At 49.9% G+C, this 17,089-nt stretch overlaps 1 protein-coding gene across 1 annotated transcript in view; it reads right to left on the reverse strand.

The window, feature by feature from the left end:
- Nucleotides 1-17,089, reverse strand: part of MEGF8 (multiple EGF like domains 8) — a 634,126-nt gene that overhangs the window by 379,865 nt on the left and 237,172 nt on the right. The window contains exons 18-20 of the mRNA XM_085615576.1: nucleotides 15,365-15,483; nucleotides 12,538-12,669; nucleotides 6,041-6,154 (exon numbers count right to left, since the gene is read on the reverse strand). Coding sequence (XP_085471702.1) covers nucleotides 6,041-6,154; nucleotides 12,538-12,669; nucleotides 15,365-15,483 — 365 coding nt within the window. The remainder of the gene's footprint in view (nucleotides 1-6,040; nucleotides 6,155-12,537; nucleotides 12,670-15,364; nucleotides 15,484-17,089) is intronic.

Raw genomic sequence — 17,089 nt, forward strand, 5'->3', positions numbered from 1 at the left:
TCATTGTAGTCTCCTACCTCGGTGTCGTCTTCATCTCTGCGAAAGAGTGTTTCGTCGACGTCTTCCGATCCGGAGTCCTGTTCGGAAACTGGACTGGAGGGTAGGTTCTCCACTTCTTCGACATCTTCGGTCTCGGCGTTGAAGATGTTCGGCCGGGGCCGGTGCCGCTTGCTGCGCCTCGAGTCTCGCCGCTCGTCGATTCCGTAGAGTCTTCTTGGATCGAAATCTGGTACAGGCCATGCATGTAGATTCGTCGTGATCCGGTGAAAGGCATTTGTTACACACCGGATGGACGTCGACGTGGGGATATTTCGCATTGCATACCGGACACCTCTTGAATGGTGTCCTCGATTCCATCGTTGATGTCGAATCGACGGTCGGGTAAGATGCGAAAGTTTGTTCTGGAAGTTAATAAACTAATAAAGATAATATCGATACCGATCGAGAACAGTACCGACGCGAACTAAAGGCCTTTTGGCCTGAAAAAAGATTTTCCTAACTTGAGTCAAGATAGCACATCCGAACCCAATGGCGGAAAAAAACAATCTGAGGATGGAGAGGATGCCCATGCGCACTGTAGTCCAGGGGAGGAGTCACCTATCCCAGGATACTTCGAAGACTCTTCCAGGACAACAACGTGCAAACATCCGGACCCAACACTAGGCGGCGATCTATGCACAGATATGAATTCAGCAGCCCACATGCCTCGAACACATAAGTACAATCCCTAACTCAACAGGGTAAGACCATGGCAGCCAAGCTTGAAGATCAGGAAGGGAGAGCCAGAAGAAATAACATCAGAGTGGTGGGGTACCAGAGTGGGCCGAGGGCCCATGTGTGGACCTATTCCTAGAGGACTTCATAGTTACCACATTTCTGCCTAAACGACTGTCCAATTTTTTTTTACAGGCGAGACGGTACACAGAGCCTCAGTGCCCCCACCCAAACCTGGGGCTCCCCCACGGACAATAATTGCAAAGATCTTCAACTATCATGACCACAACACAATCCTCCAAACAACTATGGTTAACTCGTTGTGTGCTCATGACGAGCCCAGCTCGTCATGAGGCACAGTGGAGCTGTGTTCATGATGAGCTGGGCTCGTCATAACTGACCCTCTAGGCCTCTTGGAGGAGGGGACGGCACATAGAGGAACCCGCCTTACCCCAGCCCAAAAACAGGGAGGGTGGGGGGGCGGAGTGCAAAATTGCTGCAATCCTATGGGACTACCGTGGGAGCATAAAAATAAATGGTGGTCACGGTCGCTTTGTTTTCATAAAGGGAGAGAGGTGCATGCCCCCACCCCTATAAGCCTTCACAGGGCCTCAGGAGCCCTAACCCTGGGGGCTGATATTAATATGTATTGGGGAGGGGATGCACGGACCCCCTCCCCGAGCCATCAGAGGCTACAGGGAGCCCACCCCAGGGCCAAAAACATTTTGTATGGGGAGGGATATGCGGCCCCCGTAATGAGTCAGAGGCGCCATGGGGTCTACCCCCGGGCCAAAAACATGGGGTGGGGGGAGGGGACATGTGGCCTTCACCCCCAAGGCATCAGAGGTCCCAATGGAGCCCACCCCCATGGAAAAATCATTAAATTAGGGGAGGGGGACTACGCACCCCTCCTCCCCATAGACAATGTTTTCACCCCACGGTGGGCTCTGCTGAGCCTCAGATGTATAGTATGTGCTAGAGGAAGGGGGCCCGCGTCTACCCACAGGAGAGAAATTTTGCAACATTGGGATGGTGTGAGAAAGTGGCTCTGCATATACTGTTCCCAAATAGGTACAGGGTGTACAGAGTCCACAGTCCGCAGAGGTTTGGCAGAAGCTAAAGTTAGATATAACCTTACTCTCTAAAGTGGTAGCTTGGTCGAGCAGTAAGGCAGTATCAGAGGACAGTGTAAAGCATTTGTTGTACACACTCAGTCAGCAAATGGTCTCACACACTCAAGAACTGAACTCTAGGCCAACGGTTTATATAAAAAATATATGGTTGTTTTATTTTAGAACCAACAATAGGTATCAAAATATACTTTCTCAGAATGAGATTCTTTAGTTAAATACTTTGCAATAGGCAATTGACTTTTGCAGATAATAGTTACAGTTTTGTTGCAATAGGCAACACAATTTCAAACACAATACTACATTGAGCTCAATGTAAGTTTTAAGTTATTTGCAATTGATTACTTTTCTAACTCCAGGACTGGATCCTAGATTCAGTCCTGGGACAGTTCTTGGAAACGAGTAAATTCGTTTTAGTTACTGTTGTGATTTTTAAGCAATATTTTGCTATTTTAAAAGTTGACACTTAGAATAAATTTCATAGAAAAAACAGTCAATGGTTCCCTATGGAAGAAAATTCAAGTTACAGGTAAAGTATGTTCTCGTTACTTTTGTAATCCAGGGCTGGGCTCCTAGGCTCAGTACTGGGACCTCTATCTAAAACAGGTAAGTAATTACGTTTTCACAGTTGGTACGATTTTTAAAGAATATTTGTAGTTTTCAAAAATCGACACAGAAGAAATGTCACCGAAAAACAGTCAATGATTTCCTATGGAAGAAAATTGGGTTGGGGTAAGTACGGTTGTGAGTACTTTTCAGGGTCAGTGCTCGGCACCAAGATCCAGCACTGGGATCTCTCCTAATAGCAGGTGAGTATTTCTGTTTTCGTTACTCGGTTGATTTTAGGTGAATATTTTAAGTTTTAGAAACTCCACACTTAGAAGAAATTTCACAAGAAGCCAGTCAATATTACCCGATGGAAGAAAAGTGAGTTATCCGCTTTTGGGTAAGTACTCGACTGGCAGAGTTAAGGTTCTGGGCACAGACTCAGGGGTCTCCCAGGGTCAGGTTGGTACAGTTGTTACACCCTCAGCGGCACTGGGGCAGCCGGGTGCAGAGTGAGTTAGGCCCAATGTTATCCTATGGGAGGCAGGAGGGCCTTGGTTGGTGGCTGCTGACTAGCAGGCCACGCGGCTGTGGGAGACGGGCTCCTGGTCACTTGCTCAGGGCAAATGGGGAAGTAGGTAGGAGTAGAAGTTACACTGCCAAGGCCACTCGGGCGGCTGGGTGCAGGGTGCTTTTGAGCCTTCGGGCGCTCAATGGATTTCAATGGGAAAGCTCAAGGACGAACAAAGGCTGCAAGCTCGGGAACGAAGATTCTTCAGGTGCCACCACCACTTCGAGAGGTAAGTTTGGCAGTTGAAGGATAGGTAGGTACCCAGGAGTCGGCCGCAGGGTGCCGGGTGCAGGGGTGCCTTTTGATGTCAGGAAATCTTACCCTCTGTTGATCGCGGTTGGGGGGGGTCCCTGGTTCGGCTGCAGGTGCCTTCAGGAACGTCGAGGTGGGTCCTTGGGTGCCGGATTCAGGGTCACAGGCGTTAGAAACTTGCTTTGAGCAGAGCCACTGCTCATGGGAGTCCCAGATGCTCAGTCACAAGGTAGCCAGGTCCTCCGGAGTTTGTGACGTTGCTGGCCACAGGAGGTGCCGGGATTTAGCAGGAGCAGGTTCGAGGGTCGACAGGCCGGTAGGGCTGGAGCCAAAGCAGTTGGTGTCTTCCTCTTCTTAGCAGCTGCACAGCAGGTCTTCTTTCTTCTTGTTCTTCTTTGCTTTTTCGGAATCTGGAATCTGAGGAAGGAAGGTTCCTGGTGCCCCTAAATACTAGATTTAGGGGCTTTATAGGTAGGTAAAGGTCAGGGACCAATGGGTCCCTGCCCTGGGGTGGGTACACCCCCTATCCTGCCACTCTCCTGTGGGAGGGGGGCAGTAGCCTAGTCCTGATTGGGCAGGGCTTCCAATCTTCAAGATGGCGAGAGGCAGGAGATGTGCCTCACCTCACCTCCCCCATCTGAGGGTTGGGGCTGGCAGAGGCTGGCACATCCCCTGTCCTTACTTGGGGTTTCCAGCCAGTCCTCCCGCCAGAGTGGGGGTCAGTTGCTGGGTACAGCAAGTGGCCTGGAGAAGCTCACAAGGTGGCATGCCTTTGAAGCTTCCCCCTGCCCATCCTGGGGGAGCAGACCTAGCACCTCGCCCAGGATGTGCATTGTTGCAGGCCCAGGAGAGCAGGGGCTCTCCACCCAGGGGTCCAGCAGCATGTCTGCTGTGTGTCAGCCCCTGAGACAAGACGTGGATTGTAGGTTAGGTTTCAGGGGGTATCTCTAGATGCCCTCTGTATTGCTTTGTACATTAAATCCCACACTGGCATTAGTGCGGGTTTAATGTGCTGAGAAGTTTGATACCAAACCTCAGTCTTCAGTGTTGCCATTATGGTGCTGTTGAGTTCGTGTTTGACGAGCTCTCAGCACCATACTCTTAAATGGCAGCACTGCACTTACAGTGCCCAGGAATGGACTTGGGTACTGTAGGGACACAGGGCGCATGTGCCCACATCAATGGCATAGGGCACCCAGCTAGAAGGGTGGCTGACGTATGCCAGGGCAGTGTAGGTTGTGGGCATGGCACACAGGGATGTGTGCCATGTCGACTCTTTGTTTTGTCTTGTACCCAGACACTCAGTCTGCAAGGACAGTGTGTTTGTGTTATGGTACAGGGCCTCTAAGGGTGGCACAATAAGTGCTGCAGCCCTTAGAGGCCTTCCCTGGTCACAAGCCCCTGGGTACCTAGCGTACCATTTACCAGGGGCTGACAGGTGGCCAGGGTTTGCCAATTTGGGTTTTTAGGTGTTAGGGAAGGAACATAGGCCCTGGGCCCCTGATTGGCAGGAGTCCAGGGCACACTCAGTCAAAGTACATTCAGCAATTCAGCAAAAAGTGGGGGCCTACCATGCAAGAAAGATGACCTTTTCTCACACATGGGGACCGCATGACCACCCCCCATCCAAGCCATTAAAGGCCCCGGGGAGCCTCCCATTGCCCCCCCGGCCAATTACTTTAAAAGAGAGGGGACAGTGTGTGCCCAACTCCCTGAGCCATTAATGGCCACGGGGATCCCATCCCCCAGAGTCGCCTCACTAGCTATGTCCTGGGGAGCCCACCCCAGGACACAGTTTCCAAAACCTGCTTTTTCCCCACTTGGTAGGAGGATTTTTGTATCTGCTGCTAAGCGGGAGCAAACACCAAGATCACTCCCAGTGGGCGGGAGCTTTCAAAATTCTCCCGTCCACTGGGAGTGGACTTTTGATCGGTTTCCCTGCCTGCAGAGAAAAAGATCAAAATATTACTCCTGCCCGGAGGGAGCAGCTTTAGGAGCAATGCCGGCTCCCAATGCATGTGGAGGCCTTAGGGCTACCCTGCAGCACCCAACAAATGTATGTTGGGAGCTCTGGATGGGCCACAGGGCACCCACCTTTAAGAAATGTGGGCCCAGGGAATGGGGTCACGAGAGCTAATAGTAGCTCAGGAGGGGGGCTGAGCAGCCCCCTCCACGTACTTTTTTGGAAATGGCCCTGGGGATGGGGTTCAAGGAGAGGAGCCGTGCAGCCCACCTTCCCTTTATTTTCAGTAATGGTCCTGAAGGGTGGAATCACCAGGGCCCAACAAGGCTCAGGAAGAGGGCCAATGCCATCCCCCCTATGCTTTTATTAAAATAAATGGCCCTGAGGGGAGCGTGCATATCCTGCTATATCCAGCAGCTGATGCAGGTTTTGTCTCTCAACTCCTACCTGTAATGAATGATATTCTTATGCACCTGCAGCACCTAATATTTAACTTTCCGCTTACTTTCTAATGGTCATGTTTGATTTCCCACTGTGCAAGCTAAAGGTAATTGTATTTCTTTTGCTCTGACTGCATGCAAGTAAACAAATCAATGTTTAGGTAACTACTTCCCCACTTCCTCTCAGCACATCAAACAGGTCCGGTCTGCAGGTGCAAATCTAAATGTTCCGTTAATATCCTCAACATTGACCATTATCACATGGTCTAAATTTCATGACTCATAATCACGTTTCTTGATTTTATCTCTATGACACCACTGACTACGACACAGTTACTCATATAGTATGCTGTTGAAATGCTGATCACTAGCAGCACAAAGCCTCGTGAAACAAAACCCTGTAGTGCACATCTCACCACCTCACCTGCCGATCGTCGGGTTATCAGCATTGCCGCACCAGCCGCACTCAAAGTTAGGCAAACACTCGCGACAGGTGTTGAACCTGGAGCAGTCCATGCACTGTGGCACCGAGTGGACACTGCAAGGCAGGAGGAAAGTGTTACAGGAGCAGGAGAGGGTAGGGTGGTAACATACTTGTAATTCTAATTAAGACTCATCAGAATTTACACTTAACTTGTGAACATGAACCATCTCAGGTTTTAGAAGAGCCTCTTTTCTGTAGTATATGTTGATCTCAACCCCCCAAAAAAGTCTGCTTATAAGCATAGTCAACTACACCCTTCACAAAGTGTCTTTTAGACATGACAACCGTGAAAAACTGTCCAGACTTCAACGCCTCCTTGAGCCAGTCATCAAGACCTTGTGTCCCAGTCGGCACTCCTCTAGCCGCTGAGATGCAGTTTATTTTGAAGCTCAGAAAGTGCAGTGTAGAAACTTCGGATTTTCAGGGGAGGCCGGGAGACTGTTCATGAAATGAGTGAAGTTTCCCACGACAGCACATCAGGATTACAAGTAATCGTTCATCCTGCACCGTGGGCATTCGTTAATAATCATCAACACTGAAAAGAATCACAAGCTCATCCCCATTCAATTGAGGCAGGAAACTAGTCTTGGAGGCAAGCACACACGTTACTATTAGCAAACCAAGCAGGCCTCGCCGGGAAGCTTGGGCAACATGTCCCACTTGGACATCCGTTCTGGAGTCAGAGTCAAGGTGCTAAATGCAGATAATGAGCCATTCCGGGGAAGGTTGCGGTTGCCACTGTCCCCCAGATTGTAAAGAAAGGTTTGGCATTTTGTATCCAGTTATTACACAAGACACAATATATCAGGTGTCCGAGTACTAGGATGAATCCATTCCCAACACTCGAAGCAGCTGTGACTATGACCTCAGGGTTGCATGCGTGGTAGCAAGAGCGGCTGGGGCGGAGCTCATCTCCCACCCCTCGAAGCACTAACCGTAGGACCTCTGGGTTTCGTGCCTGTGAGTTTTCAGCTGCAGTCTCCTCAATGAGAGGAGAACGGGTTCACTGATGACCCCAGCTCCTTCTCATCCAGACTGCCCTGCTACCTTGGATCACCTGTGGGTGGACTCAGGGGGCACAGATTACCAAAAGCTGTAGGAAGCTGGCTCTGTACATGCTATACCAGAGTAAGGTATAGCGTGCACAGAGTCCAGTGAAACCCCAAAGATAGGCAGAGGTAAAGTTAGACAGAACCTTACTCTCCATTTGTGGTAGTGTGGTCGAGCAGTATCAGAGGACAGTGTTAAGCATTTGTTGTACACACCCAATCAGCAAATGATGTCACACATTCAGACTGAACTCAGACCAATTTTGTTTGTATAAAAATATTAAGTTATTTTATTTCTAGAACCAAGCCAAGCCTGGCACAGATAAGTGAAATAATACTTTGCAATACTTATGCAATAAATGACAGTTGAATGCAGGTTCAAATGCAGTTGGTTTATTTACAGGTAAGTCAATAATCAGAATTTCTTTCATTTACTTTGTAGATTACAATACTCATTACTTCTTGGATTACTTTTTAAATTACTTTTGCTAATCAGGAGGATATGCCTAGATATCACACCTAGACAAAAGGTAAATAATTCCCTTTTGCTACATTTGCAGTTTTTCAAGTTCTCATACAAACCAACTCAACACTTGAAAGAATTTTCAAAGAAAAGCAGTCAATGCAATCCTATGAGAGGAAATGAAGCACAGAGGTAAGTACTTAGTTTTGGGAGTTGGTTTTCTGGGGTTAGAACAAGGGTTCCCCCAGGGTCAAAGATGCACTCTCAAAGCACTCTCAGCGGCACTAGGACGGCCGGATGCAGAGTGCTGAGGTCCAATGTTATCTAATGGGGGTAGGGGCCTCCGGTTGGTACCTGCTCACAAGCAGGCCACAAGGTTGTGGGAGCAAAGCTCCAGGCATTAGGCTCAGGGCAAAGAGGATCCGAGTTAGCACACAGGGTGCACCCGCAGGAGCACAGGGGCGGCCAGGTGCAGGGTGCTGTTTTGGCATTGGGTGCCCAATTTTCAATGGGGATTGCCGGTTTTGGCTGCAGGCTCGGTCCACAAAATATTCCGGGAGGAACCAACAGCTGGGCGGGTAAGATGAAGAGCTCTGGGACGTAGGTGCACCTCGGGTTCTCTTCTCCAGGGCGGCTCGATGCAGGGGTGTCTTTGAGGTCAGATTTCACCTTACCAGGCCACTCGCGGTTGGGGATGGGTCTTCGTGCAGAGGCTCAAGGCGACCTCGTGTAGTCCTGGAGGGGTCAACACACGGTGGACTCAGAGTCTAGAGTGCTGGGGGACCTCGCTGGGACCGGCGGGCTTTTCGAACTCAGGCCGCTAGCGTGGGGTGCAGTGGTGGTTCCACGTGTTTTTTTGTTCTCAAAAGGCTGAGTCTTTCTTGGCAGTTTCTTTTGAACAAGGCTGCTTTTCACAGGAGATCCAGTCTTTGTTGAAGGCAGTCAGTCCTCCCAGGGGTTCTGGAGGTCGTTGGCTGCAGGACAAGGTGATTTTTGGCGCAGGATCTCTGGAAACTGCAGATGGGCCGGAAGAGCTGGGGCCAAATCAGTTCTTCGCAGCACTCTCCTCTCTTGGGAATCTTCTTTTGTCATTCATAGGATATGGGAATCTGTCTTCTTGGTTCAGAGCTGCCCCCTGTAATTAGGGGGCGTTTTAGGGGTCTCAAGGTCTGTAGCCAATGGGCTACTGACCCTATGGTGACTACATCCTTGGTGTGCTCACCCCACGTGGGGGAGTGGGCACAATACCTAATCGGAAGTGCGCGGGCACTGAAGAGTGGGCTTCACCTCGCCTCCCCCACCTGAGGGGTGTGGTTGGCAGAGGTGGGCACACCTTCTGGGCTGGCTAGTGTTTCCCGCCTGTCTTCCCGCCGAAAAGGAGGGGAGACAGGAAGGGGGCCTGCTCCTGCTAGCAGGAGAGGCTGGGGGTCGCATTACAAAGGCTGCCAAGCCTTCAAAGCTCCCCTGCCACAGATGGCTCTTCCTGACCTGGGGGAGGTGTGAAAACCTTCGCCCAGGAAAGGCTTTGTTTCTCGGCTCAGGTAGCGAAGGCTCCCACCCCAGGGGTCCAGAGACATGTCTAATGGTGGCAGGTTGGTGTTTTACCAGTCAGGGAACCCACCAGAGGCTTGTCGTTTTTCAGGGGGCATCTCTAAGATGCCCTCTGAGTGCATTTTTCATTTAACCCCACACTGGCATCAGTGTAGGTTTAATATGCTGAGAAGTTTGATACCAAACTTCCCAGTTTTCAGTAAAGCCATTAAGGTGCTGTGGAGTTTGTAATGAGAAACTCCCAGAACCATATATTCTTAAAGGCATTACTGCCTTACAATGTCTAAGAATTGGTCTAGACACTGCAGGGGCACAGGGCTCGTGCACCTGTACCCTCACCACTGGTATAGTGCACCAGGCTAGAGTGGTGGATGGCCTATGCCAGGGCAGTAGGTTCTAGGCATGGCACACAGGGATGTGTGCCATGTCGACTCTTCACTTTGTTTTGCACCAAAAGACGCAGCCTGCAATGGCAGTGTGTGTTGTGTGTAAAGGTACAAGGCCTCTAAGGGTGGTCACAATGCCCTTGGTACCTGTGGTACCATTTACAAGGGGCTGACATATGGCCAGAGAGGTGCCAATTGGGGGAACAAGGTATGTTTTGGGAAAGAACACATGCCCTGGGAACCGGATTGGCAGGGACCCAGGGCACATCAAGTCAAAGAGCATCAGTAGTCTGGCAACAAGTGGGGGGGTTACTGCAACAGAAACCCAGCTTCCTACACACACACCTAGTGTGCGAAGACCATGCAATTCGGTTCACCGCTGAGTGAGCATGAGTTCCATCTCTGGAGGACTTTGTCTCACCAGGCTCCTCCCAGGCCAGTGCCAAGCAGCAGATGGTCCTTTGTCGTGCATATCTGTAAAAAGACTACACAAAGGGGACCCAGTCAGAGCTAATCTGCCCGGCAAAGCATGGGGAGCTGTTCTCGGGCCAGCAAAACTCAGTCCGAGGCACTAAGCAACATGGTGGGCTGCCAGGAGACACCGAAGCCCAGGGGACCCCTCCATACAGCCCTGGAAACAAGGTCTGTAGGAAAGTGCCCCTTTTAGGCCTGGCCCCCCCCTTTTTGACACTGGTACTGATGTTTTTCAAATGGTGAGCACTAGGTCCCTGCTAACCAGTGCTCCTTCCCTGAAAACAAGGTAAAATGGTCTAATTATCACACAATTGCCACACATTTTAGCACCCCTGTAAGTCCCTAGTAAGTGGTACCACGGTACCTAGGGCATGAGTACTAACGAGGGTCCCTATGGGCTGCAGCTTGTATTATGCCACCCTAAGGAACCCCCATACACATTGAATGCAGCCTGCCATTGCAGATTGCGTGTCATGGTACAAACTATGGGTGAAAACACGACATGGCACACTCACTGTGTGCCATGCCAAAGTCACTGCATGTAATATATGTAGGCCTGGTAGCCCTATGGCATGGTGCATTATAGTACATGTGACAGCATATCTGCATGAGCAGATATGCCCCTGATGGTGCAAGTGAACAGGGAAACCATCAAAAGTACATGTACCGGGCACTGGTCATTAAGAGTTCCCCAGCTCCATGATGGCTTCACTGAAACCCATGGAGTTTGGAATTAAACCCTTTGTATTAATATATCCATACTTATCCCAGTATTGGATTTATTATGACCTGCACCCAGAGGACACCTTAGAGGTGCCCCACTGAAACCTACTAGTCCCGTAGTGTGCTGGCTGACTCGTATTGTCCAGCCTGCCACCACAGACAAGCTTCTGACTCCCTGCCACTCTCTGAGGCCAGAAACAATGCCTGCTCCGGATTAAGGTGTTCACACCTCCTCCAGCAGGATGGCTAGTGATTTGGCATATCAAGGCTAGGGACTTCAAAGTCCCTGATGCCTTTGATATGGGACCAAGGCTTCACCCAGTCATGGGAGATGCCACCTCCTGCCCTGAAGGCTACTTGGCACCAGGATAGGTGGGTAGTTAGCTATGCAGTAGGCGTGTTGCACCACCAGACTAGTCACACCCCTAAGGTAGGGCTGCCTGATGTGCTCCACGAAAGAAGGGTTACACCATTTTGTTTTTGGTGGCATTATGAACTCTCAATCAGTTATTTATACAGCGCTGCTCTTCACCCCAGAGGGTATCCTGGTGCTGAGGTTTCGCTGGTCTCAGTCGAAAAGCCAGGTCTTGAATCCCCTTCTAAATTCCACCAAGGAGGGTAATGTTCATAGGTGGAAGGGTAGGTTGTTCCACAACCTCTGCTGTGGCTTCGGTGAATGCAGGGTGTTTGCACGAGGTCTAGGTAGGTTGGTCACAGGTGTCAGACGGGTTGGTGGAACTTTAGGCAGTGGTTGTTATATGCTGGTCCCTGGTTGTGTAGGGGCTTGTAAGCACGTCAGCATCTTGAACTAGCATCTCCTCTGGACAGGAAGCCAACATAGGTTCCTGAGGTGGGAGGTGATGCAGGGCCACTTGGAGAGGTTGAGAATGAGTCTGACTGCTACTTTCTGTATGGTCCAAAGTTTGAGGAGTTGGGCGGTTATACCGGTGTAGTGCGTGTTTCCATAGTCTAGCTGGCTGGTGACGAGGGCGTGGGTGACTGTCTTTCTGATGTTGGCTGGGATACATCTGAAGATTTTTCATAGCATGCAGAGGATGTGGAAGTAGGAGGAGGTGACTGCGTTGATTTGGCACTACAGGGTGAGTTTTCTGTCAAGGGTGGTGCTGAGGCTGCAGGCGTGGTCTGTTGGTGTAGATGTGGGTCCGAGCTTGGGGAGTCATCAGGTGCTGTCCTACATGGAGGTGTTCTTACTGAAGATCAGAACTTCCATCTTGTCCGTGTTGAGCTTCAAGCCGTTGGTCCTCATCCAGTAGGCGACACTGGTCATGGCTTTGTGGAAGTTTGTTCTTGTGGTGGAGGGGTCTAAGGTGAGCGAGAGGATGAGCTGGGTGTCATCGGTGTAGGATATGATGTCAAGTCAGTGGGATCCGATGAGGCCAGTGCGACGGGTCATGTAGGTGTTGAACAGGGTGGGGGTGAGTGCTGCTCGCGCACACTAGCACACTTTGGGTTTTACATTGAGCCCTGTACACTTTTGGGGAGCCCCTGAACTCTGTGAATGGTATAACCAACTAGTGGCATAACACATACAAAGTCAGATTCCTACAGTTTAAAAACAATAAACATTTTTAGGTTTGATAGACCACAAACAGCACAGATAATAAAAGTTCATAAACATCAGTGAATATGCTATGGTATAGAAATAGTGATCCCGAATGTAAATGTGTAGACCAAGACAGCAAGAAGGACCTGCAACTACGGAGGGGTTACTTTCATTCCGACACAGCTTAGTAGAACATCAATCAAAGGCAAGGATGAGTGAGCTCATACCTGTCATACCAGTCCCGGCAGTCACCATAAGGGTACTTGGCGAGATAGGCGGCAAAGAAGAAGCAGCTGTGAGTGGACTGGCACCATGCGCACTGGCTAGAGTTGGACAAGCACTCATCACAGGTGCTGCGCCTGCAAGAAAGAACAAACAAGGAGTTAGGAATCCTGGCATCCTCGCAGACATCCCTGGGGAACCACAAGACAACCTCCAACTAAGCAGCCTCCTCAAAGGTATCTCTGTGCAGCCGCTGGACCACACTGGTTGACCAGCCTCAGCTGGCATCTGTGGTGATCCAGAGCTAACCTCCACCCGGGTTTAAAGTATCACTATCCAAGCTGGGGGGATATTCACTAGTGTCCAGCTAGAATGAAGAGCATACACAAGTGTTTGGAGGTGCAGTGGAAGTGGGTGTGTGTGTGTGTGTGTGTGTACTCTTCTGCTGCCTTTCATAGAACACCTGCACCATCAGAACCATGTCCAGGGATCGATTAAGTCCACTTAGGCTAAACAGAAACCCCAAAGCAGTCTGACGACGACTGACATGGGCTAAGCAGCATCCAAACATGCAATGGGAAAACAGTGCTACTGTCCACCAAGGATGAGCAACATCCAGGCAGACATTTGGGGGTACAGTCCCACTGTCCACTCAGGCTGAGCAGCATCCAAACAGCATCTGGGGCTACAGTGCCACTGCTCATCCAGGCTGAGCAGCATCCAAATAAACATCTAGGGGTTCAGTACCACTGTCCACTCAGGCGGAGTACCTTCCAGGTATCTGGGACTACAGCGCTACCGTCTACCTAGGGCGAGACGAATCCTAACAGACATCTAGGGATACAGTTGTACTGTCCACTTAGACTGAGCAGAGTCTAAACCGGCATCCCTCCATATACTGCAGTCCACTCAGGGTGTCCAGCATGACTGTATGGGTACAAGAATTGAAAAGCAGGACGCTTCCCTGACTGCATTAGCCTGCCCATCAGGGAATGATAAATGTTTACTTGTCTTCTGAACAGGGCCAACATCAGGGTGGTTGAGGAAGGGGGGGATCCAGGACAGGAATGTCCCTGTGCTTTACCATTCTTCCTGCCAGACCTGGTAATAGGGTCCAAGATTGAGAAGGTGTGTCTGACAGATCTGCGCGCAGAAAGGAATTTGCCAGAGTGATGGAAGGTGGTAGGCTTCAGCCCACGAGGTAAAGGCCTTTTTAGTAGACCAGCAAATACACAACTATCTGAGACGATGAGTAGGAGTCTGCAGTGAAAGGACAACCAATTTGTAGTGCTAGGAGCACTGAGGCAGCTGAGAAAGATAATGGAAACTGATGCACATAAACATTGAGGGAAATCTCCATATTGTCACTGAAGGTGGGATTGCTTTGGCCTTGACCTTTCCTCTGTGCTTTGGAAGCCTTAAAGTTACTGCAACTGGAGACAACTGACCCGTTGAATAACTTAATTTGAATCAAGTTTCCTGAAGTCACCTAGTTTTACAGTGACTTTTCTACATTTTAACAGTATTTTAGATTTTTAAAGTAAATTAATGGATTTGGCCAATATAGCCTATTTTATAAGCTGCAAAAATATTTCATGTCAGATGGAAAGACTTGACCTTCCTAAAGTAAGGCAAAAAGGAAACACAAAGGAAGATACATTCACGAAAGTGCCCTGGGATCCCACACGTGGACGAGAGTATTCAGTGTTTACGATTATGAACGGAGATCCCCTGATGGAAAAGTAATACATCTCAGAAGTAAGGTGGTGCTAAGATGCACTCCTGATGCTTGCTCTTCAACGATGGTAAAGAGATTGAAATATACAAGACGCAAAGTGGTAGAAACCTGGCCGTCTGCTCTCCTTGGGAAGGATCACGGTGACACACTGTTGTACACATTCTCTCCCAATAACCAACTGCTACTGTGTCTCCTGTGCCTCACTTTGTCTCCCAGTGCCCTTGTAGCCTACGGTCTCTTGTAGACAATAAGAAACACAGATAAGTTGGAAAGAAATGGAGAGAAACTGATGAGACACAGAGACGGGAACACATGGACACAAGACGGCAAACAAGAAGGCACTTTCACCACAGTATACCCCACTGAAGTGATCACTAACCTCTAGTTTTAGTCTAGGGAAGACATGTGCATATGGACTTGTCTCTGTACTCTCAATATAGCCATCTAGGCTCTGGTGTAGTGTGTTTATGGACTGGTCTCTGTACTCTCAATATAGCCATCTAAGCTCTGGTGTAGTGTGTTTATGGACTTGTCTCTGTACTCTCAAGATAGCCATCTAGGCTCTGGTGTAGTGTGTTTATGGACTTGTCTCTGTACTCTCAAGATAGCCATCTAGGCTCTGGTGTAGTGTGTTTATGGACTGGTCTCTGTACTCTCTGGTGACGGTGCTTGGAGGAGCAGGTGAAATGGAGATGGTCAAAGAAGTGTGGTTGTGTGTAGTTGCAAAGCCTGGGGTACTTGAATGGTGAGTGTATGGCATTGGGCAGTGTACATATACTGGTCTCAGTAGTTATGGCAGAGTGTGCAATAACAGATGAGGTGGGTATTACAGCCTGCAGCAGCTGGCGGATAAGCATATGGCAATGTGCAGTGTTTATGCACTGGTCTCTTTACTTGTTAAAAGAAGGGTTAAGACAAGGGGGCAGGAGAGTGTGCCTGTAGCAGCTGTAGCAGAAAGTGTTAGCGTGCACGTGCGTGCACCTGGTCAGTGAACTGAAATCAGCTATGAATAGGGACTGGTCTCTGTCCTCTCTGCCAATAGATTGTGGAGTAGCTGATACAGCATGCAGAGTTTTATTCGTTTCAGTACTCACTGGTTGCAAAGCCTTGGGCAGTTGGCTGGTGCACGAATGGCACTGGGCAATCTTCCACGGCGGCTGCAGAGGAAGTCTCCCTTCTTGCTGCTATTGATCTGCCACTCACAGTATGGATCCTGATGCAGGAGACAGAGTGGAAGAAAGGAAAAGACCATTAGGTCACAGGCTCTGAGCCTCAGTATAACCAATCAGCCCTCACCGGGCTTGGACAACCAATCAGCTCTCTGCAGACCTATTCACACTGGTCTTTTATAATTCATTCTTTCATTCAATTCCCGCTCTGTAGACCTGTTAGTGCTCACTTTGCTGCATTCACGCCATTAGTAGCATGCTCTTACAATACAAACTATCACATTGGTGCCTCCAAACTCCATTGGATCTTGCAACGTATTCACTTTCCCATGAGCCCTTACACACCCTATCAATTCTCACCCTGGTGCTCTCATCTTACAGCCACCACCCTGGTGCACCCGATCAACCCTTGCACTCTAGCCTCACTCACCTCAACGCTCTCACACAGGATCAGCTAGCACCATGCTGCTCTCACAAACTAGGTGCGCTCAATCATTACACTCTACATAATCTCTCCCACCCTAGCAGCTCTTCTTCCAGGTCTGTCACCCCATCAACCGTGACCTTCATGTCTTGGCACGATATCCGCTCTCACCTTGGCGCAGGCCTCACAATCACGGTAATCCTCACAAAGGTGACAATTTCCTGGTGTCAAGATGAGCTGTGTGGCTCCTCCTCCGCAACGCCCAGGGGGTTCACCCACAGGTATCCGATGGTGGCAGGTACTGGTGAGAAGGCACCACCCACAGCCCTGGTCGGCCAGGCAGGCCAAGAAGAAGGTGTGTGAGGTACCTCAGTACTGTTGAGTCTCTTGTCATTCTGTTTTGCAGGCCCTTTTTCCGGCACCACACAGTGAACCTCTTCCATTTTGCGCTGTAGCATTTTCGTGTAGTTGGTTTCCTCGCCTCCCGTAGCACTCGCATCGTGCTCGGCGGCAATCTTAGGTGTGCGAACTCTAGGTCTTCAGGAGCCATGCCGCCAGGTTGAGGGTCTCTGGCTCTGGGTGCAGGACCTCTCCGTTTTGCATTGAGAGCAGGTCCTTCCTCCTCTCGAACCTGTATAGGTCGCCTTGTGCCATTTCTTGAATTTGTGAGAACCATGTCTGCCTCGCCCACTGCGGAGCCACCAGGATCAGGGTCATGTTGCTGGTTCTGCACTTGTCGAGCACTCTGTGCAACAGGGGTATCGGTGGAAAGGCGTAGGCAAATGTCCTCGACCAGCTTATCCATAGGGCATTTCCCTTGGATTGCTGATCTGGTTGCCTGGACGCGAAGCTTTGGCATTTTGCATTGTGGCGTGTTGCAAAAAGGTCTATTGTGGGAGTCCCCCATCTCCGGAAGAGTTTCTCCGTTTCCTGGCCATTGAGCTCCCACTCGTGTGATGCTGAGGTCTGCCTGCTTAGCCAGTCTGCCTCCACATTGTCCTTCCCCGGTAGGTGAATTGCCAGTAGATCTATCCTGAGAGGTATGGCCCATCTCCAAATCTCCTGAGCTAGGGATGAGAGCGGGAACGACTGTGTCCCCCCTTGTTTGTTGATGTAGAACATCGCCGTGGTGTTGTCTGTTTGGACCAACACCCTCTTGTTGAACAGGTGCCTCTGGAATGCCTTCAGGGCTAGCAGGATTGTTTTCAACTCGAGGTAGTTGATAT

This window comes from Triturus cristatus, chromosome 7 (genome assembly GCF_964204655.1).
Source record: "Triturus cristatus chromosome 7, aTriCri1.1, whole genome shotgun sequence".
Lineage (NCBI taxonomy): Eukaryota > Metazoa > Chordata > Amphibia > Caudata > Salamandridae > Triturus > Triturus cristatus.